The sequence below is a fragment of the Anoplopoma fimbria genome, chromosome 7 (assembly GCF_027596085.1).
Source record: "Anoplopoma fimbria isolate UVic2021 breed Golden Eagle Sablefish chromosome 7, Afim_UVic_2022, whole genome shotgun sequence".
Taxonomy (NCBI): domain Eukaryota; kingdom Metazoa; phylum Chordata; class Actinopteri; order Perciformes; family Anoplopomatidae; genus Anoplopoma; species Anoplopoma fimbria.
This window is the reverse complement of record NC_072455.1, coordinates 19,467,783-19,493,418: the sequence shown is the minus strand read 5'-3', so window position 1 is coordinate 19,493,418 and position 25,636 is coordinate 19,467,783. Positions and strand designations below refer to the sequence as shown.

General features: G+C 39.7%; 3 protein-coding genes across 5 annotated transcripts; 1 reads left to right on the top strand and 2 right to left on the bottom strand.

Moving 5' to 3' along the window:
* Positions 1–422: 422 nt before the first annotated feature.
* Positions 423–11,729, bottom strand: LOC129093347 (CTD nuclear envelope phosphatase 1A). Its single transcript, XM_054601347.1, has 9 exons — positions 11,356–11,729; positions 10,988–11,227; positions 8,071–8,137; positions 4,579–4,697; positions 4,418–4,489; positions 4,025–4,141; positions 3,784–3,895; positions 3,376–3,460; positions 423–2,505 (listed from the first exon to the last, which is right to left on the bottom strand). The coding sequence occupies exons 2-9, from the start codon at positions 11,090–11,092 to the stop codon at positions 2,445–2,447; spliced, it is 738 nt and encodes a 245-aa protein (XP_054457322.1). The 5' UTR covers positions 11,093–11,227; positions 11,356–11,729; the 3' UTR covers positions 423–2,444.
* A 3,073-nt stretch (positions 11,730–14,802) lies between these two features.
* Positions 14,803–17,411, bottom strand: elp5 (elongator acetyltransferase complex subunit 5). 2 transcript variants are annotated; one of them, XM_054601748.1, is made up of 9 exons: positions 17,346–17,411; positions 17,096–17,239; positions 16,942–17,002; positions 16,746–16,826; positions 16,065–16,276; positions 15,587–15,762; positions 15,409–15,504; positions 15,199–15,299; positions 14,803–15,082 (listed from the first exon to the last, which is right to left on the bottom strand). In XM_054601748.1, the coding sequence occupies exons 2-9, from the start codon at positions 17,148–17,150 to the stop codon at positions 14,974–14,976; spliced, it is 891 nt and encodes a 296-aa protein (XP_054457723.1). In that variant the 5' UTR covers positions 17,151–17,239; positions 17,346–17,411; the 3' UTR covers positions 14,803–14,973. The 2 variants fall into 2 exon arrangements, with proteins under 2 accessions (XP_054457723.1, XP_054457722.1); XM_054601747.1 differs by having other exon boundaries at positions 17,096–17,411.
* A 200-nt stretch (positions 17,412–17,611) lies between these two features.
* Positions 17,612–20,548, top strand: phf23b (PHD finger protein 23b). Of its 2 annotated transcripts, none has more exons than XM_054601524.1 (5): positions 17,612–18,128; positions 19,119–19,150; positions 19,266–19,358; positions 19,471–20,086; positions 20,272–20,548. In XM_054601524.1, the coding sequence occupies exons 1-5, from the start codon at positions 18,101–18,103 to the stop codon at positions 20,463–20,465; spliced, it is 963 nt and encodes a 320-aa protein (XP_054457499.1). In that variant the 5' UTR covers positions 17,612–18,100; the 3' UTR covers positions 20,466–20,548. The 2 variants fall into 2 exon arrangements, with proteins under 2 accessions (XP_054457499.1, XP_054457500.1); XM_054601525.1 differs by lacking the exon at positions 17,612–18,128 and adding an exon at positions 18,901–19,018.
* The last annotated feature ends 5,088 nt before the right edge of the window (positions 20,549–25,636 follow it).

Sequence of the window (25,636 nt, the reverse complement as noted above, 5' to 3'; positions counted from 1 at the left end):
CAAACACTCTTCATTGTCGGTGACAGACCCCAAGTAACGCCTACCCCTTCCACGTCAAACCATTACGTGATGGAACAAACCAACTCTCCCACCACTCAGCAGCTAAAGCTCAGCCCTGCCTTATAGTCTGGTCAGTTCTTGGTCCAAGTGATAGACATTTACAAATCTCCAACTCTGTGTAGACCAAACTCTTCGCTACAACTACAAGTGGACTGTACTCTCCAGCTTCGGGGAAGGTGAAAGAAGACAGAGAAAAAAGAGAAAGCAGTGTTTGCTTTCCGAGGAATGGTTGACAAATGCGACAGAGGAGGTGAAATATAACAAGGCGGTTAGTATTTAAACAGGTGGAAAGTTATTCTAAACAACAAGAGATGAACATGTACCGTTTCAAACTTTCGTTTTTGACTTTAATACCATCATCAGGAGGAGGTAGAGTGGAAAACAACAGCTGTTATGTACCAATATACACTTGCTCCAGCTGTAGTACAGTTGCCTATCTTCATGGCGGTGATGTAGCTTGTGGTGCGGTTGAATTTTATTGCATTATATGGACTTATTATAAAGAAATATCTAGCTTACGCTCATTGATATAAATGGGGTGAACAAAACATCGGAAACACTTGTCAGTATAATGCAAAACAACCCAAGAGCACCAAAGACTTCAAACCACCAAAATAATAAATGGTTACATGTTGTAGTTTGTCTTAGACAGCTGATTGTAAATCAACATACAAGCTATGAGGTGTCAAGTAAATGACACAATAGCTCTTAAACAAGCACACACTCTGTCAGTTGCCTTTATTTGAAAGCTCAGAGAGCATCCCTGTTGCCACCTTCTTGAAGGGAGACAAAAATCCTTCATACCTGGTTTGATACTGAGGAGTTTTTTGGTTTTTTTTGTGGAAAAACCTGAACCAACATTTAATACTGTTTCTCTCTCAAGCAAGGTAGGAATATTGTGTAGACGTATGCAGTTTCCCGTCACACCACATGATGGCAGCAGATTATTAGCAAAAAAAACAAACAAACTGCCTGGAGCAGAAACCGTGGGAATCCACATGAGCTCTTTTTCACCCCCGGTGAAGGTGTTCAGTCGACAAGCTGCAAAATGTTATGCTTCAAGTATGGCAAAGAGCGCTGAATAAATTGGATAAAATAAAAAAATAAAAAACAAGCTGGATGATAACTGGCCGATACTGACAAGTGTTTTATTAGTAACACAGACCTGGAGACAGAGCCAATAAGAAGCCGGTGGGAGCCTTGACAACAAGACATTGTTCAGAAGGCATTTTAAAGACGAAGGGTCTCATAGTCGAACCCATACAGTAAGCGGAGCGGGTGAAAAAAAACTGAAAGAGGAAGGCTGCAAATTTGAATCAAATACAAAACCAACTGCAACAAAAAATAGAAGGGGGGAAATAAAAATTAAGTGCAATTCCTATTCGATGAAATCAGGATGGCATCAGATGGCAAAAGGGGGGGGGGGAGTAAAATGTCGTGGTTTTTCAAAAGTCATATTATCACATATCATAATGGAGAAACAATCAGATATGGAAAGGCGGCACGGCAGTCCACATATCGTTAGAAGCCAGTCCTTTTTTTTTTTTTTTTCCTCACCACTTTTCAGTCAAGTCTTTATCACTGAGTTCTACATGGAGCTTTGAGGAAACAGTGATGGTTATGGCTGAAAACAAAACAAAAAAAAGAATCTCAGGCTGCTCGGCTATTTGTCCAGAAAAATGCCTGTGGATGGTACGTAGCAAGCAAAAAGTCCATCGATTACAACGTTTGAGTTGATCCATTGTTGTTTAGGGAAAATAAACGTACCTCAGGAATCAATTAATTATCGTTGAGGGTGTGAGGTTGATCTAAAAAGGGGCGATTTTCTATTTTCCCCTGCTCAGTTGCACCGAGAGGTTAAGACAGTAAATTGATAAATTGTCCACTTAAGTGCAATGTCTTGATAATGATGGAGAAGAAGGAGAAATAATAATGTAGAATTGTCTTTGTTGCTTTGCTGATCCTCCTCCTCTCCCCCCCTCCCGATTCTCAAAAAAGTTTAAAAAGGACTAACGTACTCAGCAAGCATACTCCGACTCTCGTACACAAGCTCTCCTCCATACGCACACAGTCAGTATCAGGAGCAATAAGGCAGAGAGGCTCCGTTTTGTTTTGAAAAAAAAAAAATTACAAATAAAGAATCAAGAAGAAGAAAAAAAAAAAAAGCCGCCCCTCCCACCCTCCTCAGTAGTTTCTGGGCTCTGGTGACCCCATACTTTTCGTCCCGCGTTAGGCGGTCACCCCAACCCTCGTCTCCTCAGGACGAGTCTGAGAGGCTCAGAGAGGGCTGGTGGGTCGCCTGTTTGGGAACGGAGGGCAGGATGGAAGCCGGCAGAGAGGAAGAGGCTGGTCAACAAGCCCCACCCCCTCTTGATTTCAGCCAATCACCAGAGTCGGTGCTGGTGGAGGTTTCGACTGAGGACGGAGCGAACGTCAGCAGTGAACCTAGGAGAAAGAGAGAGGCAATTAAGACACGTGACATTAAATGTTTCACTATCTGAGCCATTAAAGGGTGAGCTCAACATTTGGGAAAATAAAGTATTTGCTTTCTTTCTGACACCTCTGTGCTTCAAGTACAAAGTTGGGAGTAAGATCATAAGATACAGAAATATATATATATAGAAACGCATAACTGTGATTTAAGGACCGGTTACGTGCTTTAACGTACTGGACGAACAACATTAATTAATTAATTAATAAAAGCGTCTAGCTGCACGGGAGTTACACCGTCTCAGACTTTAGTGCATTGTTGCCAGATAGGATGGCTAAGCACAAGCTAACGCCATCTGTTCCTTACACAGAGCCATGAGAGCTTCATCAATCTTCTCATCTTACTTTCAGAAAAAAAGCAAATAAATAAGCATATTTTCCAGATCACTGAACTGTTTCCAAGAACATCTCAAAGCACAGTCTTTTGCTAAATTTGTCCCTAAGAAAAAAGTAGACTGTTGTTGCAACATGACAGACAGGTAAGGTTTAAGGCTAAATGCTGGAGATTGTAGATCAAGTCATTAATCAGACATATTATACCATATAAATGGGAATTTGAATGGAATATTATACAACAAACATTTGTCGACAGCTTTATTGAAATATGGTCTCATTCATAATAATATTAATAAGGTGTACCCTGCAGTCAATGTTACCAAATGAGAATTTGACAGGTGTTTAAAACTATAATAACAAAGTCAGTTGCAGCCATTAGCTTACCTCTTGAACTACGCCACTGATCGCTTGAATACAGATAGTATGCACAAGAGTTAAAGTGTTTGCCTTGTCTATTTGCTTTCATGCCAACTTTATTATGCCTTTTACCTTAGTGCATCCAGCATAGGCAGCAAGTTAAGAAGTGCTGTGTCACTAGGGTCGCTGAACCAGGACTTGATGGGTATTGCATTGTCTGGGAGGGGGGGGCAGAAAGAAAGACGGTCAGTCGCGTCAGTGAAATGGACATGTTTGTGATTTTATGCTGCTCTGTTAAGAGAGGACGCTGAGTGTTCGAGGAACTGCAGATTTAATGGGATGTTACCACATTTACAATACAAGCATTGTACTGAGAATTTACTGCTCAGTTATTTGGTCGCTTCCTGCAGCATCACAAGGTTGACGTGTATAGGATTAAAAACCTCACTTTGTGTGACGTTAAGGATGAATATACATAGAATTCAAGCAGTTAAATGTACACAAATATGAATAAGTTTATGCTAGAACTTTTAGTCTTACCTGGATGGCTACGATAAGCACCAGGCGAGTTGTCCAGGATGACAATACTGGACAGGTCATCGTGTACTACAGACAGGTCTTTAATATAACTACCTAGATCCAATGTACAATGCTGGAAAAAGAAACAAAAAGACAGCAATTAAAAATGAGAGGGAATGAAGAGAGGCAGACGTGACCAAAAAGCCTAAGTTTTAAGTATCAGCTTTAATACTTGCTGTTTAAATACAGTTTAGGGCAGCACCTGTCTGTAGTATCTGCGTTTCAGGATGTTCCTATTGTTGTCCAGCTTATCTGCCACTGCCGAGCCATAGATCTCCATGCTGGCTGTGAAAACCACCAGCTCATACCACTGGCTAACCTGTGTACACACATAGGGTAAAAAGCACATAATAGTATCAGTAAAAGTGACAGTAACCACTTTCGTAAGTCACGAGGGATCATTATACAAAACAAATAAAGTTTTATGAAATCAGACAACGGAGAGTGATTGCAAAGACGACAGACAGGTGACCTGGATTAAAAAAAAATGCTGTTTCTATAACACCTATAAACACTGTCCGCTTTATTGTTCCCTTCCATCATATCTTGGATTCCAACACACAAACAGTGACGTGGATCACAGGTTGACACTCACCACTTCTAAAAAGAAGTCAACATGCGGCCTTTTATGTACGAAGAATCTTACTGGATGCTTGTCAATGACGACCTGCATAGAGAAAGACAGACAGACGGACAGTGTTAAGGCTTGAATGCATACGTGTTCAAACATGTACATATGTGGCTGAATTCTCATACTTTGAGGATGAAGTCTGGCGGCGTTCCAGGTCTCACTGTGGGTCTGAGGACACCGTCATGGTGAGAGTGGATCAGCGTCTCGTCCAGGTCCAGAACCAGAATCTTCCTCTTTACTGCATCTGGAGTTTATCATACAATAAAAAGATACTTAAGCTGCTCTTTCTCAGTACATTTACATGCACACAAGAAACCAGCTTACTCGGACAAATGAGGTTACACAAGAAATCACACAACATGTTTTCATTAGAGACGCACGCTCCACTTTTATTCAGTTTCTGTCCAAAAAGAAATTGAAGTATTGTTAGTACTGCATGATGCAGTTTTTTTTTTTAAATCAAGTAACTAAAAACATACAGAAACAATGCATGCAATAGCCCACCTTCTCTTCCCATCTCTCTGGCACTCTTTCCTCTAAAACACAGATTAACCTGACAGTGAAAGCCACAGCCGGCACCACAGTCCTCTGTCTGTGTCTGTGTCCTCAGTACGGACAGCTCAGCTAGTATAAAACATTAAGTTGGTGGTTTGCGAGTCGGTTCCAGGTGGTTGATAAAAGCACATCTTTGCGGGTTGGACGGTGTTGATTATAACAGGTCGCATATTAACACTAGGTGTAAATATGATCAGTTTAAAATCGTATCTAGATACAATCTAGGTATGAGATGTATTTCAATGCAAGGGGTAAATGGGGTCTCTGATGCAGACCATTGCATGTTATGGTCCTGTATGTCTAACTCATAGATTTCTGTGAGAAAGAAAAATATGAGGACTACTGGATCTTTGGAGAACTGTTTTACTATATTTCATTTTTGCAACAGCATTTTAACTTTGTGCTTAAAATTGCATTATTACATATTTATTCAGTCATTTTGATATCTAATGAGTGAATGACATCAGGTTCGTCACCCTACACGGATAATGGATTGGTCCCCACTCCAGTTTACATGCACTGTAATAACGATGGTTACTGTAAAATCCACACACACACACACACACACACACATATATATATACACACACACACACACACACACACACACACACACACACAGCAGGTCAGTGATCAGATTTTTCCCCTATCCCTACATTTTTACAAGACCATGACTTGCTTTGTTTTAAGTGTTTTAGTGACAAAAGAAGACAACTTGATTTCTTTCAAAGCACAGTGACAGGAAAGGCGTAGCAGTGTAAGAGTGCTCTGATCATACAGCTCGTATGTGTCTGGATTTTTACAGATAGTTAGCTGTTGACTTAAAGAGGCTACTTAATGTCAGTCTCACTTTTAGTTGGAATTATTTTAAATACAGAGTGATGGCTATTTACAACGAGTGCATCTCTGTTTGGATCCATGATGGTGTGCTCTATTTTGAAAGTATGCCTTACTTTTAAGACAATACATCTACATCTAAGTGTACTGCAATCCATATTTCAGGTAACTTTTGAAAGCCTGTAGATTAGCTGATTCGAGATAGATAGTGACCCCATAGCACTTGAGATTATGTTCAAGAAAAAGCAGTAAGGACTTCCAGGAGGTTTGGATCTCACCTCCTAAAAGTCTTTCCTGCTGACCTTATTCTGTAAGGAACGCGAGAGCAATGAGACGCAGCGTTTCCCATGAATTATCTAAACTCTGGCGGCCAGCCATGATCTATTTAACGCCGCCGTAGTTTCATAATGAAACGAAAATATTTTTACACAACTCAATCAGTGGACTGGCCGGCACTCTCCTTGCAAAATTTCCTCCGCAGTACCAGCAGAAGTGGAACACATTTACAGCTAAAGGAATCACTCATTCACTTGAAACCGGACCTGGATCTCTCCAGCTGAGGTCACTACAGTGAGTGAGAGGCGAGGAAAGTGAAACTGATTTGCAATCCTTCCTCCAAGTCAAGAGTGTGCTTCTGAAGGAGGTCTCCACAGGCAGAAGGGGGGGGTTATTTCAGAGCGCACACATCAGTCCATGCTAGTTTAACTGCTGCCTTTAACATTTGTATTTCCTCTACACTTCAACACTTCCACACCAAAAAAGCATCTCGTAACTGTTGTCAGAGAAGGAAGCAACATTTTCTTCCTTTTTTTTAGTCGCCATGTCACCGCGTGTTGGGTTGGTCCTGACATTAACCTTAATTTTAGCATTCTGGTTAGAGGTCTAAAAAAAAAAATAATAACTATCTCTGCTGCCTTTTTATTAGAAAAAGCTTGCTGTGCAGTGTATTCCATGATGTCAAACAATATTTAGATGATGCAGTATTGGTTCCACATCCTTGGTATTTGCACTAGTCCAGAGGTGTAGGCAACCATAGGCATGCATGCTACTGTTGGCACACAGACACCCACTACTACTACCACTATCTTTCTCTATTATTATTGCCTGTACTATTACGCAGACTTGTCTAGTCGGCAGGTTATATGACACCGTGCTACCACCATTATTATTATTACTAGTCACATTACTATTACTATTACCTTTACCGTGTTTCCCCCCCATGCACCAATGGCTTACTAGCAATAAGTGTGAAAGAGAATTTTTCTGAAATGTTTAGGTGCCCTCTCATCCCTGTGCCAAATTAACTCTTTCACAGCCGTTGGCAGTTGCGTGACCCATTATTTAGGGTAGTTTGACGGATATTCTACCCCCCCTTCTCTGCCTCCGATAGGCTAGGACTCGTTGCCTTATTCGCTGAATTTGTTACGTTTATTGCTGATGAACAAGATTGGTTTAAGGTAGGTAGGGTTTTCAACTCGCATGTGGATGTTTTCATAAGGGTGGCAGCACATTTACAGCGGCTCAACAGACTGACATTTCCTTTTAAAGTGCTTATGTTGTCTGCGAGAAAGTCAGGTATGCCGTCAGCAAAAATCACTTTTCAATCTTAACACTTGTTTGGCTTTCAATTGTAAAGAGTGTCATCTATTTATACTGTTGTGGAAGCAAACTTCATGCAAATGATTTAAATGCAAAACCAATCTTTGTTTGTAAGGTATTAAAAAGCAACAAGAGCGCACAATAACTGACCAATGTAGCATAGCCGGTTTACTGAAACACCTGAGAGGGAAAATAAAGGCCAGCTGCGGTTTGCCTCCAGCCATATGATCCACCTCAATAAATATATTCAGCTATGACAACCACAAATGACAGCTGACAGCTTCCTGTCAAGTTTATCTGTCCAGAAATACTGCTGATGTTCATGTACTCTGAGGACGTGAAGGTCCTGAGAACGATGTCAAGCAGTCGTTGAGTATGTCGTTGTTATGTAGCTGATAACTTTTCTTTTCTGCACAATCACTTCTTCCTTGACAAACTGGTTTAACTTGTTCTTAAATTACCAAACATAAATGATGTTGCGATAATGTCTCACCCCTGTCTTTGTGTTAAAAAAATTGTGTCCAGGTAAAAGCAGTATTTGTTATACTTTTCCAAAAATGTTCACAATTCTGGACAGTCTTACGCTAGCTGAGCAGTCATATCATAACATCATATCATGTACTTACTGAGTCTGTTTCTGGAGATAGGTGACAGAGGCAAAGTGTCGTATCGCACCGTCTGATACTGGATTATCTGTAAAAGAACAAGACAAATGAAACGGTCAGTCAAACCTTAACAGATCACTGTTAAAACAACACACCATATACAATTTAGTGAGCCATAATGAGTTAACTGTACCATGGATAGATTTCAAATTTGTGTGTGTGGGTGTTTTTGTCTTTTTACTCTGATTATAGGTGAAAAAGTGGGAACTACCTTTTTGATACCAAGTGCACTGAAGGCTCAGATCTTTTCATTCCCTACTGCACACTTAAAGTCTTTGACATCACATGTTGTGTGATTGTACACCAAAGATTAGTATTAGTGTTTTTGAGAATCCTTTGGGGCATAAAGAAAAGTGGTTTTACATCATGTAAATTGCTGCTCTCCATAATCCAATTTGACAAAAAGCATCGCGATTGCGAATTGTCTCCCTGAAGGTGTTAAAAAACTTTAAGTCTTTGAATCCCAGAACTTCTATTTGTGTTTTCAACACATATTTGGGAAAATCAGCACTCTTATTTTGCTGTACATCAGAGGAGTGGCAAGAGAATAGAGGGGGACACCATATTGAAATACTGAAATGATCTCAGTTGGGTCCACCCCATGTCCACCCTTTGTAACTTCCTTACTCTGCGCCGGACAGGATGACTACCCTTTCCAGTGCCACTCTTGCCCAGGGGCCGATGCACTTTTCTTCACAGGGCTATTTTTAGCCGCCCAGCTGTCAGTGGGTGTCAGCGGAGCATGGGGCACATATAGAAAAGGGAGACTTGCAGGGTGACTTTGACTGAGCCCTGGTACCTAAGCCTCAGAAAGGGCCTCCCTCTGAGTCCACTCCCACTGCTGCCTGGCAGAGTTAGCTCTGGGGAAGCCTATTGGAGCCAGCAGCTGCTGAGCACCACGGGGGGACCTCACCCTCGACTCAGCTCTCTGCACCTCCAAGAGCGTCCATCTGGACCCCGGGCCTGCAAACTCAGACTGAGTCCTTTGCCTCCAGACTAGGATTAAAACTTACATTTCAAATTATCCTGCTCTCTTTACCTAATGAACAGCAACTAAAAACTTTAAATCTTGAAAGAGTAACGATATGTGAGGGAGATAAGCTGCTAGCCCTTGAATTTGTGACTGTAACCAGGATACAGGAAATCGTATTTGGGAATGAGCTATCAAATAGAGCTAATGTTTTAATTATTGTATGTTCATTTTCTCGATTATTGACTAACGAGTTGGTTCCAGAGCACAAGTTGACATTTTCAATCTGTTTGTTTTGTCCGACCAATAGTCCAAAACCCAACAACATTAATTTAACTATAATAGAAGACTATGGAAAATAGCAGATTTTTTGAGAAGCTGAAACCAGACAACACAGATGTGATTAGGGTCTAGTTGATTATCAGAGTAGCCAATTGTTCCAGCACTAACACAGCACCCGGCTACACACAGTTACTGTCTCATGCAGCACATAAGCATCTGTTGACACAATGAGATTATTACCCAGGCCTAATATTCATAATCCAATGGAGCTTTTATTGATCCAAATGTTTGGATCAGGTCGCTTAATGGATTGTGGTCTTCTCGAACGGAATCACCTTTAGCCCTACCTTACTCGGAGACAACAGCAGAATGATTTAACAAGGATATTATGCAAAACTTTTACAAATGGGCATTTAACCTTTGCATCAATCCCTCGTTTTAAAAAGGCATTGAGCGGTTTAGGGCTTCATATCCTCAACTCCAATCATTTTCATCAAATCACCTGCTATGTACAGAATTACCTACACTACGATGCTTGCTTCATTAGCGGTCACTGGATCATGACAATGTTCCAGTGCATCACATATTGTAAACAACAGTGCTAAACTGAGCGAGAATGAGAGAAACAGAGGGAGGGAGAGAGAACAGTACACCCTCTGTGCCAACATAATCCCTCTCACTTCAGCCATAACATGGACTGGACTACTCACTCTTGGGGCCTGTTGACAACAAGCAAGTGTTACTGCCTCACAATTAACTGAGGACAAACCTCAAACCGCAAGACGATTACAACACATGGGCCATTCCTCCAAGCTTTGTAGGCTTGATACTGAGCTGGAGTCGAAGTCCGCTCGTATTACACCACAGACGCGTTTCTATTAACGACTCAACAACACCTTTGTGTGTGTGTCTAAGTTACAGGCAGCCGGCTTCTGACACCTTAAATGCCATGCTCATTGTGGAGCAATTTGTGAGCGCTTGAAGGTGACCTGCAGGGTTGTTCTGGCGGGTCCTCAAATGTAGCATTGGGATGTGGGAGGCTTCCACTTTGCACTAAATGAATGAGCCATTAATACACTATTCAAGAGCTGAAACAATTAGTCTATCGATCGATTAGTTGACCATCTGATAATCGAATAAGAGGTTAGGTCATTTCAAATGTGAGGGTTGCTCCATTTCTTTGTTTGAGATCATTGTAAGCGTAATTGAATATCTTATCTAACAGACTTTGGTTTTGGACACTATTTTCTGACACCTTTTATCTTAAATGAGCGAGTTATCTTTGCACATTTTGATGCACTTCAACATCCCGTGTGGCACTTTATGTCCTGGTTTTACACTATGCATATCCAGTCTTTATGCAAAATGATTTAGCAATACACCTTGACACTGATGTTCTCGAGTGGGAGGCTTGTGCTACTCAGTCAGTGGGATATGTTCACACATTTACACATCATTGGCAAAGTCATCATGATGGATGCCCATAATGAGACAATGTGACAGGTGAGGAGGAGCACATGTAGTCAGGCTCTCTGGGACTCCCTCAAGGTGGATGTGAGCTGAAAGAAACAATGATTATGCATCTAAAAAAACACAAAAACACCCATTTTTCAAAGCCCTTCTCACCGTCCGTAGGTGCTTCCTGAGGATGTACATGATGAAGCCCCATATTCTCGACGTGACGCCGAGAAACGTGCGGATGCCAAGTAAACATTGCCGGGTCTTCAGCATGTTGACGAGCACGCAAAGACCCCAAAGCAGCCCAACTTCAATCCTTAGGTGATAGGCACGCTTTTGCCCTTAAGTTGCTCCAACAACTCGCCTGCTAGTGGAAGTCACAACCCGGCTTTAGCCTCAGCCGCCAAGCTAGCAATTCAAACAGAGGCCAAGCAAACGTGTGAGGACTTGTTAGCATTAAATATAATGTGCAAGAGACACAGGAGGACGTGGAGAGGAGGAGAGGAGCTGCTGTGTGTGTGTGTGTGTGTGTGGACCTTAGCACGCAGCGTTGACAAGCTAGCCCAGGAGCTAGCTGTGCACTAGCGCTAGTTAGCTTGTAGCCACCGAGCTAGCGCTAGCTCGACAGGGTGACCACCTTGAACCGAGGACACAAATGTGCAGAATAAGCAGCGGGGTGGCTCGCTGGCAAGCACCGGTCCGACGTGACTTCACTCCGTCCGGCTCCTTGGAGAGACTGGGCTTTGCAAAAGTTCCACAAAGTGTAACCGGTGTGGTTAAAATCGGTTTGTAGTCCAGTGGAAATCCGGAATGAAACTGCGAGCCGCCATCGCCGCCTTTCCGTCACTTCCGGGAGGAATCCTGCGGTTGCGCGCAGCACGTCCACGTGGAAAGAAAATAAACAGACGTGGACGAGCGAGTGAGAGCCTGATCAAAATGTGTGGAACATAACCTGTTTTATACTTTGTAAAATGTGTGGAACATAACCTGTTTTATACTTTGTAAAATGTGTGAAAATAACCTGTTTTATACTTTGTAAAATGTGTGAAACATAACCTGAAATATAACCTGTTTTATACTTTGTAAAATGTGTGAAACATAACCTGTTTTATACTTTGTAAAATGTGTGAAACATAACCTGTTTTTATGAAATATAACCTTTGTAAAATGTGTGGAACATAACCTGTTTTATACTTTGTAAAATGTGTGGAAAATAACCTGTTTTATACTTTGTAAAATGTGTGAAATATAACCTGTTTTATACTTTGTAAAATGTGTGGAAAATAACCTGTTTTATACTTTGTAAAATGTGTGAAACATAACCTGTTTTATACTTTGTAAAATGTGTGAAACATAACCTGTTTTATACTTTGTAAAATGTGTGAAAAATAACCTGTTTTATACTTTGTAAAATGTGTGAAACATAACCTGTTTTATACTTTGTAAAATGTGTGAAAATAACCTGTTTTATACTTTGTAAAATGTGTGAAACATAACCTGTTTTATACTTTGTAAAATGTGTGAAAATATAACCTGTTTTATACTTTGTAAAATGTGTGAAAAATAACCTGTTTTATACTTTGTAAAATGTGTGTTTTATACTTTGTAAAATGTGTATAACCTGTTTTATACTTTGTAAAATGTGTGAAAATATAACCTGTTTTATACTTTGTAAAATGTGTGAAATATAACCTGTTTTATACTTTGTAAAATGTGTGAAAATAACCTGTTTTATACTTTGTAAAATGTGTGAAACATAACCTGTTTTATACTTTGTAAAATGTGTGAAAATAACCTGTTTTATACTTTGTAAAATGTGTGAAAAATAACCTGTTTTATACTTTGTAAAATGTGTGAAAAATAACCTGTTTTAGTCTGTTCTGTACTTTGTAAAATGTGTGAAACATAACCTGTTTTATACTTTGTAAAATGTGTGGAAAATAACCTGTTTTATACTTTGTAAAATGTGTGAAAAATAACCTGTTTTATACTTTGTAAAATGTGTGAAACATAACCTGTTTTATACTTTGTAAAATGTGTGAAACATAACCTGTTTTATACTTTGTAAAATGTGTGAAATATAACCTGTTTTATACTTTGTAAAATGTGTGAAATATAACCTGTTTTATACTTTGTAAAATGTGTGAAACATAACCTGTTTTATACTTTGTAAAATGTGTGAAAATAACCTGTTTTATACTTTGTAAAATGTGTGAAATATAACCTGTTTTATACTTTGTAAAATGTGTGAAACATAACCTGTTTTATACTTTGTAAAATGTGTGAAACATAACCTGTTTTATACTTTGTAAAATGTGTGAAACATAACCTGTTTTATACTTTTTGTAAAATGTTTTATACTTTGTAAAATGTGTGAAACATAACCTGTTTTATACTTTGTAAAATGTGTGAAATATAACCTGTTTTATATAACCTTTTTAAAATGTGTGAAACATAACTGTTTTATGTTTTATGTGTGAAATAACCAGTTCTATACTTTGTAAAATGTGTGAAACATAACCTGTTTTATACTTTGTAAAATGTGTGAAACATAACCTGTTTTATACTTTGTAAAATGTGTGAAATATAACCTGTTTTATACTTTGTAAAATGTGTGAAACATAACCTGTTTTATACTTTGTAAAATGTGTGAAACATAACCTGTTTTATACTTTGTAAAATGTGTGAAACATAACCTGTTTTATACTTTGTAAAATGTGTGGAAAATAACCTGTTTTATACTTTGTAAAATGTGTGAAACATAACCTGTTTTATACTTTGTAAAATGTGTGAAACATAACCTGTTTTATACTTTGTAAAATGTGTGAAACATAACCTGTTTTATACTTTGTAAAATGTGTGAAAATAACCTGTTTTATACTTTGTAAAATGTGTGAAACATAACCTGTTTTATACTTTGTAAAATGTGTGAAAAATAACCAGTTTTATTTTGTCTGTTCTGTACTGTTTTAAAATGTGTGAAAAATAACCAGTTTTGTCTGTTTGTACTCTGTAAAATGTGTGAAAAATAGCCTGTTTTAGTCTGTTCTGTACTTTGTCAGCTACTATTTGAGGGATAGTGGTGCAGTTTAACACGAACATGATTTATGGACAGTTGTGTGTATACATAAAGTTTTTCTTTAATTTTGACAGTAGCTTGATTGGTGCATATCATTGGTGTCCATAAACCTCATTATGTCACTGTGATTCAAAGTTGTAAAACAATCCAACATAAAAAAAAAAATCACTGGGCATTAGTAAATTTGTTTTCTAAGCAGAGTCTGTATCATAATAGCACAAGCAGCTTTTACAGCTGTACTACACGTTGGCTTGTCTACTGCCAATTAATGCAATGGGCAAAAAGTTAACTTTACACCTAGTTAATTACTTCAAACTTTTAGAAAACTGCAATCCCATCTTACACTGCCATGCAAATATCACTAATGATTTAGTTGTGTTACTTATAACGGGAAAAGGTTCCACAGGATAATTAAATTTTGATACAAATAGACCTGGCGCATTCATTTAGAAATCCAAAATTGTCATCATTTACAATAAAATGACTGATAAAAATGATTATTTAACAAATGTAAGCATGTCAATGAATTTCACAAATATTACTTCCAATCATTGTATAGAAGGTCTGAAAATAAATAAGAGTGATTATGTTTGAGAGATTTTAAAACGCTCTGGAAAGGGAAAAAGCAAATTGTAATATAGTAAATTCAGAAAAAATTTACATTTTGTGTAACAGAATATGTATTTTTGGAACCACTTTAACAAATCCCTTTGTAAAGAGCGCAAAAGAGATGTTGCTCTAGCTTGGACCTGAGAGTCTACATAAAATGTACAGCATTTAATTTGATGCATAATCAAAGTGTGTCAGTAACTGTTGTAAGTCTTTTTTTTTTTTTTTTTTTTTTTTAAATCAAGGTGATCAATAATATTAGAAAACACTTTTGGATAAAACATTTTTTATAAACATAATACAGATTTCTTACAGAAATATTTTACATTATTTTATAACTTCAAACTCCATGAGATGGCAGCACGTTTTTGAATCTTCACTACTGAAAACAACTCAGTGTCTTGAATAGCAAAGAGGACATGAAACATAGATCCTCTGTGCCTTCAGTGGGTTTTGTGCCTGAAGCCTAAACATCAAGATCATCATCAGGGTCCTCCTGGTCATAGTCATCGTTGGCGTCAGGCTCATAGAGAATTCGTCCGGAACCTGGGCTTGAGTGGAGCAGAGCTGTTTTCCTGTAAGAGAAAAAGGGGACAGCGCTTTTAAGTTGTTTTTAAAAAAAAGTACAAAACACATGGAATGCAACCACTGAAAATTATTTAAAATCTGACAATTGTAGAACGCTTCTTACTTCTCTTTGCTGAAGACAAAGGGTAGTGCAAGTTTCTCTTTGGCCTCACGTTCTGTATCCGATAGTCGAAGGTTAAAGGTCAAGTTTGCTGTTGGGTCCGTCTATAGAAATAGAAAAAGGACTCTTTTTAGTCCTGCCATATCTGAGCCATATCTTTATTCTATTGATCCGCTAACGGTGTAAAGGAATTAAGCATGTGTTATATTACACCTCCTGTTCCTCAGGGTCAGCCTGTTTAGGTCCATGTTGGCTGGACTTGCTCTGTACTACTACTGTTAGTTCATTTCTGATGCTGAAAACCTCCTCCTAAGGACACAGAAAATTGTTATCAACGATTTTTAACAGTGACGAAAAATAATATAGTCATCTCAAAGGAAACACTTCTTACGTCTTGCACAACTTTCCCCGATTTTGAGCGCTTGGTCATCTTTGCCACAGCTTCGTCTCCCTTCATCCCAGGTGTTACAGTGATGACTGAGGTGGCAAGGTGGCATACACTTCCCACAGTACCCCTCTGATGCATATCTGCATGGAGCAGACCCATAATAGCTCTAACAGCTCCCCCTAATGAAGACACAGAAAAAGTACCTTAAATAGAGTAAAAACTGCAGGGTCCCATAGTTCCAATTTATTCTAATACAAGTCTGCAATTAAAGTAGATAGTTCACAAAAGCATAGTGTGCTTCTTTAAATAAATATTTGATTTTCCTTAAATTTTCTTAATTGATAATCAAAGAAAACTTTGAAATGCCTCTCACAGCCCAGATGTCATACCTTTCTTCATTCAGTACCAATACAAAACAACTTGTGACATCATGCTGACACACGCATTAAGAACATGTTACGGTGATGATTTATTTTATCACCTTTTCGAAGTTGCTGAAGAGTCTTGCAGACAGCAGGAGGACTGTGGTGTCTCAAAATCCATGATAGAGAGTCAATCACTAAGGTAGCTGGTTTGGAGTGTGATGTTTGCTTGACCAGCCGGGTAAGTTCCTCCAAACAGAACTGGTGAACTGTAAAAGCTGGTTGATCGGTCCATCCGAGGGGGTCTGTATAAGCATTGTGAAAGTGTAGTCTGAAGTGACAAACACAGATGATTAGCAGTTGGCTTGGTTATAGGCTAAAGCAAACTGCCTAATACAAATGGCTGCAGTTAACTATTTTTCTAATATTTTTTCATAATCTATTGATTGTGATTCCAATCACTTGACTAATCATTTTGTCTATAAAATGGCAGGAATCCATTTTCAATTCAATTTTCAATGCTTATGACTTCTGGTGACTAGTAGTTCTCTTGAATACCTATGTTGAATACACTTATTGTAAGTCGCTTTGGATAAAAGCGTCTGCCAAATGACTGTAATGTAATGTAATGTAATATAATGTAATTCACAAAGATAAAAAAATGAAGCAAAAGCAACAAATGGTCACACTGCAAGAAAGTTAGAACCAGTGAACTTTACATTTTGCTTGACAAACTGACTCTAATTATTAAACAACATCAAAGCAGATGGACTAATTACATCAGCACTAATCTCAGTTACCTCTGAACATGGGATCCTTTCAATCCATCCTTCAGCTCTTCCTCACTGACCTCAAAGCCAAGGACATGGACAGCTTCCTCCCTCAATTCAAAACACAGGTCAAGGTAAGGATTGTTTTTGCAAATGCATGACTTTAATAAAAATGAATAATTGATAGCACATACACAAACAGTCCCATGTGCATTTCTTTAAATACCTGTTCAAAGCAGCATTGATGAAGCACTTCAGGAGGTCTCTACCAGAATAACTAGCAGAATCTAACAATGCAAGAAGAAATCACATGGCTTTACTGCATGCATAGTTATTTATCACAACTTAGAATTAAATAACACAACATTTAAAGCATTTACCTTGAATTATGAGAAACCCTCCAGCATCAGTACCTTGCAGTAATTCAGGCAACATTGTACTAGATTAACCACAGATTGAGTAAACTGCAAAGGTCCAGCTAGCTTCGGCTAGTTAGCATGCCTCTGATTCTCCACCTCTTTAACCTTTAATACCATGATACAATAAAACAAAGTGCTCAGTGATACAACCGAAGAAGAGCCTCGTCTCTTATAGTTCAGAATGACAAGCTGTAAAGTCGCAGAAACTCACATTTCACCGAATATAAAGCTTTGTCTGGCCAAACAAGTCCAGCATGTTTCGCTAGATAGCCTGTTAGGAGTGTACCAATCAAAAAACGTCATATCCCAGAATGCACTCGGCGTGGTGTTGCTCACGTATGGGAAATGTAGTTCGCTAACGTTTACGCTCGGTTGAATGACTCCCGCAACGAACTACGTTACCCAGCAGCCCCCGCGGGAAACACTGCGCTGGCAGACTCAAGAGGTTTCTGCCGCGCACAGAGAGAGAGAGAGAGAGAGAGAGAAGAACCGTGCGGAATAAAGTCAAAACTCCGGTCGTTTTGTGTGCGAAGATACGAGGAAAACTTCACCGGAGAAGTTCGCGTTTACAGGACCCACACATCAAGTCACATTTAAGGAAAAAACAACGATTTCGCTACACTTTAATACGAGGTTATATAAATGTAGCGACGGAGAAAAACAGCTTTAAGTGCAAGCTAACAAGCGGCAGGAATTAGTGTTTTTTGCGGGGATTGGTAACATCACAGGCGGGTTACTTGAGCTCCATAACACCCCCCACAACCGTGGAGGGAACCCCGCAACTTGGACCCCTTGGTGACGTGTTTTGTGGAGGGAGTCTAGCTCCGTCTCCCGCGCCGCCCTTTCGGCGTGTCGCTGCCTGAAGTTCCCCGGCGGTAAGTGCAGCCACGCCGGGGGAAGCTCTGCGCGACGGCCGCTGCTCGACCCGCTGCTCCTGTGGATCAGGGCCTTGTCGGTGAGGCGACAATGCTTGACATAATGTCCGAGCACCAAGGTATGTTCCACCCCTGAGGTGTTTAGATATCCCACAAGATGTCCACTGTTCTCCACGTCGTGTTTTAGGAGGTGATTGCAGTGAATATGTAGGGGTGGAGGTGGTGTAGGTGCTCTTCTCACCTCCTCACCTCCTCACAGGAGACACCCTGTGTGTGTTCAGGGACACCCATCACCTGTCAGATACGAGAAGATGTGTGTGTTAGCTTTATTGTGCATTACTTGAACCTGATTAAACGCTACAGCTTTGCTAACACCAAGCTAGCATTGCTAATAAGCCTCCCACTGCCATTTCAAGACAGCCAGCGTGATGAGCTAGCTGCTTGTTAGCATGAGTTCATGAGGTCAAAATGAGCCTTTTTTTTTGCAGGATAATGTTTAAATTCACATGTCATAGCTTTAAGAGACTCAAAGTGGTTGCACAACTGGTTTGCATTTCTTTGTGTTGTTTTCTTTTCCTTGCAGGCTGCATAGCATGCGTTTAGCTTCTCGTTTAGCAGGTAGCATGCAGACAATACATACATGACTTTAGGTTTAAAGCCTGGCAGCCAACAAACTGAGCTTTAAGTACTGTTTTGCACACAAAAAAAAAAAGATCTGCCTTGACCCTTAACTCGAGGAGCAGCTATTCGTGGTTGATGCTGAAATACCAACACTTTGTGTGAAGTTCAGATTGTGATCAAGTGACACCGGTTGCAGTTGTTTGTAGACACAGTCGAGTAGTTTCACGTTTTCTACTCAAACGAGAATAAGTTAAGTCTGTAACCAAACAAACACTGCTGTTTATTATGCTCACACACTCATCTTTACAAATAACCCTTATGAAGTAATTAAGCTGAGTTAGCAAGCTAGTGCTAGCCTTACACCACATGTGTCCCATCATACCCAGAGGTATCCCAGTGCTTGGTTATTCTGTGCTTTTGTTACAGTGATAAGAGCAGTAAGACTGGTTCACTTGTGACTTACAGATTTTGTTTTTCTTCTCCACTAGATTCACTGTTAACGTGCAAAACGGAACCATTGGTGAGTACTTTGCAATGTTGCTTTTTTTGTTAATGCAGCTTTTTCATATATATATATATGTGTGTGTGTATATATAAGCTTTGCATTCTTCAACTAAGGCATGTGCTTTCTGTAGCCTCCAGAGCGGAAAAAGAGGACTGTTGAAGACTTCAACAAGTTCTGCAGCTTTGTCCTGGCGTATGCAGGTTACATCCCCAGTCCAAAAGAGGTAAGCTGCTATGAATGTCACTGGATATTAGAAACTACTGTTATTGCCTGCCTTGCTCTGGTTTGTTAAGAAATACTAAACTTTTTTTTTTTTTTCTCTTGTTGCCTTGCAGGAAAGTTCATGGTCCCCAACATCATCCAGCTCTGCACACAGTTCAGGGTTGTCAGCAGATGGAGGTGGTGGAGGCAGCAGCTCCACGGGCAACACTTGGGCAGATGGAAGCTCCGACATCCACACCATCCATACATTTGTTCGTAAAGCTCGAGCGAATAAGGGCAAAAACATTCGTCGCTTGCACTCTGATAGCACTCTGCTGGACAAGATGCGCCTTAAAGACTCCCTGTATGACAGCCAGGCCAGCTCTAAGGCTGAGCGCAAGAAGGACAAAAAGCTGAAAAAGCTGTCACTGGGCTCCGGCATGACGGCGGCAGATAGTGGCAGTAGTGAAGGCGAGAAACGAGCCCGCATCAAGCGCAGCAAAAACTCAAAACAGCCGAAGCCTAAGAAGCTCAAAAGCTCTACTGCTCAAAGTGAGACAGACTCTGAGGCTCAGCATACACATACGGAGGTACGACCCGGCAGAGAGGAGCTGACGGAGCACGGGGGCTCCACCCCAAACATGCAGGGCCTGGGGAAGATGCAGCCAGACGAGTCCTTGAGGGAAGCTGAGATGAGCTCCAGTGAGGGCGAGACCTGGATCGCAGATGAAGACATTATGGTGGAGTCAGGTATAACATATGCTTCTGTCCTTTTTAAAATAACAAATGTATCTTTGTTTGTTATCTTTGGCTGCAATTAATAATCAAATGTTTAATTCGAAAACAACTTGTTTTTTTTTATCCATTCCTCAGTACGATTGACGACTTTTTACCAGCTCTAATATCTCACAACTCTGTTCTCTTTATCTTCGCAGGTGATGATTCGTGGGACTTGATCACCTGTTACTGTGGGAAACCGTTCGCAGGACGGCCGATGATCGAGTGCAACCAGTGCGGCATATGGGTGCACTTGTCGTGTGCAAAGATCAAGAAGTCCAATGTTCCAGACATCTTTTACTGCCACAAGTGCAGGGACTTGCGGCGGTCTGGAAACAAAAAAGACCCTTAGACCCGCAGAGGATGGGAGGGACAAGGAGCACCCACCCTGTTTTTTTGCTGTCCTCTGACACTTGTTTTTCTTTGATGCCTACAGCCAAAACAGCCTAAATTATCACGTGGATGGCAACTGTAATTGTCAGTTTGTAGGATTTCCTTTGACAATCACAACCATTCTTATTTATCCCTCACGGTTTACTTTTACGTTTCCTCATTTTTCTTTGGCTACTGTGAAGAACTGGACAGGAGGCAACAGTAACAGTGGAGACTCATTTATTTGTTACTAATTAATTGCTTCATTAATTGGCTTAATTGTTGAATACTGTGCCGGTGATGTGCACATAAGCTTTCACATTTGATCTCATATCCACTGTAGGTGCATTTTTGAGTTGTAAATTATTTCTTGAAGATATTGACAAATCAGTAAAAAAAATTCCCCCTAGTATGTCAAGAAGTACAATTTTCCGTTTGATAGCCATTTGCTTTCAACTTCAAATCAGCTTCACACATTGGCAAAATTTATAGCGTAAGAGATGGAAAACGTCCCCCCCCCTGTTATTTTTTTAACAGTATGTCATAAGGTCGAATGAGGAGCTCATTTTATTTCTGATCGTGTTTTCGCGATTTATTTTTGAGTTTGCATTTTTGTTTCGGTTGTCAGTGACGATCACTGAACTTTAAAATGTAGAGATTTCACTCCCCTAGAATAAGTGGTCTTTAAATTCAAAGAATCTGTCAACATTTATTCATTTATTATTTTTGCATCTGCAATTGTAACTAAATTTTCTACGTCTCACATTGCACACAGACAAGTCTTTCGGCAGTGCACTTTTTAAATATAAACCCAAGTACCATCCCACTGCATTTATGGATGGTATTTGGGATACGATGGGCTTCGGCTTATTTAAATCTGTACTTGGCATGTAGCTGTGTACATTCATGATTGAGCGCTTAATGTTTCTTCCTGTCTGGCTTGTTAATCAATAATAGCCATTTACCATGAACAACATTTACATTGGAAGCTGTTAACTTTTGATGTTTTTGTTTCCTGTGTGGTTTTAGTTTTTCATGTTTAAAAACTCATCTGATAAGAGGGCGTAATGTTGCTGTAAAACAAATTGTTTGGCAGCGCTTTACAAGATCAGTGGCTCTGAGGCTCATTTATGAATGGTTGTAAAATATTTTTATTTTTTTTTGTTTCCTGTATTTGTTTATTTCTTAGCTTTCTGAGAAGCGGGATTAGGGATGCGCCCCGCATCAGAGAATGGACATAAGATTGTCTCACATCGAGAACAAAGTTGTAGTGTACAGAAAATAAGTTGACGCAGCGTAGGTCGTTGCGTTTGTTTATGTTGTTTGGTTTTACCATGTGCTTTTTTTTTTTTTTTTCTTTTGTTGGTGGGAGAGTCTTGTTCTCCAGTAGCAGTTGCACTCTCTCTACAACTTCAATTCTGTGTACATATCCTGTTCTTTGACAACTGTACATATGTGAAAGTGAAGAGAGAAAATACCCAAGCAAAATCTATATTTTCTGCAGTCTAATATTGTTTTCTTTAATTGTAGCTTGAAAAATAAAAGTCTTTGGGAACATAATGGTGGTATCTTTAATCATTTATATTAATAGAACACAGACATTTCAAACAGTTATTTAACCACATTTAATTAGATGTTTGCACACAGCAGTGTTTGTCGTGTTTGCCTCTCCTACCACTAGAGGGAGTAGGTCGACAGGCATGTCACTTGTAAGTATGGCAGTAAGTTAATTAAGGAATAAATACGGAATAAAATATACAAAGTTCACACAGTTTGGCCCTGAGAAAATATGAGGAGCTCAATTGTTGAAGTTGTGCTTTAGTCCTTGTGTTCTTGTGAGTAGATGTCGGGTTCATTCTGAAACACAAACGTACAAATAATCAGTGTTTTACCTGACAAAAGCAGTGTCTTTAGAACTTATCAATGTTATAAATCGTTGTAATACTAATGTCATGAAAAAGCTGGGCAAGTTGAAAATTGTGTTAATGCAAATAATGTGAAATATATGTGATCCAATAATTAAGTAATGAAATAGAGCAGAACATTAAAGTCTGATATTGAATTTCTTACATTTAACTACTGATATAGTTTAATGAACAGTTTTCCCACAACAATTTTCTCTTGTAACTCACCTTTCGGTTTCAGAAACTGGACATTCTAAAGCTGCCGATGGAGTCCAGAGGAGCAACCTTCCTCCTGTTGACACAGCAATCCAAATCACTTAATTTCTGTGGCGTGCAGTCATTGACAATGAACAATTTATACTTTTCATCCATAATATGCAATCACTCTGTACCACGCATTCCAAAAATCAATGTTAAACTTTACACTTGATTTATCTAAAAGAACAAAAATCCACAAAAGAAGGGAAAATGTGTAATTACAGGAAGCAGAATTTTGAAATTTTTTCACATTAATGGATATAAATCAAATAAATAAGTTATGATTCTATCATATTGATTTAATTAATGATGGTTGACATACAAGTTATTTAAAAGATTTATGTTGTGAGTTAAGTACATTTCCAATTACCCCGGTTTGTTCATTAGACAAAAGCCACATTTTGTAAAGCATTTTATCTGCATTCATTTCATTATGTTTGACTACAAAAGTGCTTCACACAAGTTCAAAGCCATTCAAACTATGATTCTCTCATTCTCTCCTCACCTTTTTTCGTTGGCTTTACGGTGGTACTGGTTCTGGTTCTGGCTCTGCCTTTGGAGAGAAAGGTGCTCTGTTGGTGCAAACACAGTCTCTGAATAAGCGGGGCGCCTTTCCACATCCCTGTCCATCTCCCTGTCCATCTCCCCAGCGTCACCCACAGACAGGTCATCCTGGTCTGAGTGATCGTGCAGGCGGGGGAAGAGCTCTTTGTCCAGCCAGATCACTTCCTGTGGACAAAAAACACATTAAAATAGATGAACAGACTGCGTAGGATTGCACGCTTGCAGTTATTTAAGTTGTCCAAAATGTACAAAAATGTTGTATGTAAAGATTTACCCTTTTGTTTCTGAATCTGCTTGGTAATACGGCAGAAGACGTCTCCTCTGGCAACATGTAAAGAGCCAGGAATGGTAGCACACATGTGGAGCAAAGCATCTGAACAGAGTAAGACAGTCAGAGTCAGAAACACCAAACACAAATGATGGAATTTTAAAAGAAAAAACAAGCTCACCTTAAATCTTCTTTTTTCTCTGTGCAGTTCTGTCCTTAAAGAAGATGATGATGGGTGCAGCTCTGTGTCTTATGAGCTGTTGCCCAGTGTGGAGGGTATTTGTACCCATTCACCCATGGGTGGGTTTATATTATGGGCCTGGCATCAGTGACTGTTTAGGCTAAGTGAGTGTGTGTGTGTGTGTGTGTGTGTGTGTGTGTGTGTGTGTGTGTGTGTGTGTGTGTGTGTGTGTGTGTGTGTGTGTGTGTGTGTGTGTGTGTGTGTGTGTGTGTGTGTGTGTGTGTGTGTGTGTGTGTGTGTGTGTGTGTGTGTGTGTGTCTATGTGACTTCAGACATGCCAATTACATCTGCCGCCCTGCCGCCTGGCATTGTCATCATTAGTGTCAAATCTCTAAAGTCACTTAAAAAAGGTTTTAAGTGCTGAAGCTATGCTTCGACGCACGTACATACATACATATACCACGCCCTCCTCCATTTTCCTTACAGCCGTTTTGAGGGTAGATGGGAGCGAGATAAGGTCATTGTTATATAGCTGGTTATTGTTATGTAGCTGGCTCGCTACAGGCCTGGCTGGGTGTTATACATTACCCTCTTAAGAGTTATAGACTCATAAGAAATAGCAGCCAAAAATTTGGGCAATAAGTTGTTTTTGCATGGTCGCCTTGTCACCTAAAGAAAAATATATTTCAGTTCATCCTTTGGATTTAATTAATACTGTAAAAGTTAATCTGTAACCTTGAATAACTCATTTTTTTCCGCAACTAATTAATCAATAAAATGTCCAAACGACATTTGCCATTGAAGAATTAAAGAGCTGAAAATGACATTTTAACTACTTAGCAACAACCATAAACACCATGAAACTGAGTAGAGCAAGTGACTATTTGGCATTTAAATTTATTAAACAATATAATTCATAAACAGGTTATAGTCAAAAGTTAACTGACAGTCAAAATAACCATTTTATCCAATACACATGCTTTAATTCAATGTGTTTTGGTTGGGAAAAGAAGCCCAGAGACAGAGAGATCAGAGATAGTGGGCCTATCAGGACCCCAGTCTGTGTGGTAATCTGGAGAACTTGATCACTCGCCTGACTTCTCCGGCCGATCGCCACCCAATCCAGACCACACACAACTCTCTCTCCACCCGCCAGCCTGCTGGCTCTGTCTCCGGAAAACAAGACAGAGAGGAGACAGTGAAGCAGGGCCGGATGGAGAGATTGGCAGGCTGTGGGGGGGGGGGGGTCCACTCTGAGCTATGCACATTCAGACACGTTTTCACTTTTTTTTTTTCCGCCCTGTCCTAATTATTTCTATTCTGGGACAGCAAAGGCCCACCAAACATAGAGCTGGTGCTGATAGATCAGGCATGTATAAATAAACCAAGGCAAGGCTGGCAGCATGTCAGCAGGGGCAGAGGCCAGATAGGCTGCACTGATTACCTCCATTATCAGGGACAGGCCTCATTAGTGGCCTCTGGCTGGGTGTGCGACTGCGTGTGGGTGGGTGGGAGTTGTACTACTGAAGATGTAATCAGGATCTGGTTTAGCTAAGCTAATGGTTAAATGGATGCCAATAAAACTTAAAGTTTACTCAAAATAATTTCAGGTGTCTCGTTAAAGTAATCTAAATAATATACAGTATTTGATTGGATTCAAATGTGTACATCAAGGGTGTCATTTTCAACATTGTATAATCAAAAATGATTGACAATAGTTAAGGGAACATTTGACAATTTGGGAGTTAGTTGCTTTCGTGCTGAGTGAAGAATGAAACCCCTCTCAACAATGTCTGTATGGTGAATATGAAACTACAGATTGGAGGCTAATAGCTTAGCTCAGCATAAAGACTGGAAACATATAGCCTGGCTCTCTCCAAAAGTAACACAATCTACCAGCATTACTTAAGGTTACTAATTAACATTAAAAAAAACATGTGGTCTTATGGGAAATATATGCCAGACTATTTCTTGGT

Excerpts from the sequence above, each read along its gene's own strand:
- LOC129093347 (XM_054601347.1), bottom strand. The coding sequence starts at position 11,092 with ATGCTGAAGACCCGGCAATGTTTACTTGGCATCCGCACGTTTCTCGGC. Across the intron at positions 3,461-3,783 it reads TGCTTATCGTAGCCATCCAG|ACAATGCAATACCCATCAAG; the intron begins GTAAGACTAAAA and ends CCCCCCTCCCAG. Across the intron at positions 2,506-3,375 it reads CCTATGCTGGATGCACTAAG|GTTCACTGCTGACGTTCGCT; the intron begins GTAAAAGGCATA and ends TCTTTCTCCTAG.
- elp5 (XM_054601747.1), bottom strand. The coding sequence starts at position 17,150 with ATGTTGCCTGAATTACTGCAAGGTACTGATGCTGGAGGGTTTCTCATA. Across the intron at positions 16,827-16,941 it reads ATCAATGCTGCTTTGAACAG|GGAGGAAGCTGTCCATGTCC; the intron begins GTATTTAAAGAA and ends TTTTGAATTGAG. Across the intron at positions 15,300-15,408 it reads CTGACCCTGAGGAACAGGAG|ACGGACCCAACAGCAAACTT; the intron begins GTGTAATATAAC and ends CTATTTCTATAG.
- phf23b (XM_054601524.1), top strand. The coding sequence starts at position 18,101 with ATGCTTGACATAATGTCCGAGCACCAAG. Across the intron at positions 18,129-19,118 it reads CATAATGTCCGAGCACCAAG|ATTCACTGTTAACGTGCAAA; the intron begins GTATGTTCCACC and ends CTTCTCCACTAG. Across the intron at positions 19,151-19,265 it reads CGTGCAAAACGGAACCATTG|CCTCCAGAGCGGAAAAAGAG; the intron begins GTGAGTACTTTG and ends TGCTTTCTGTAG.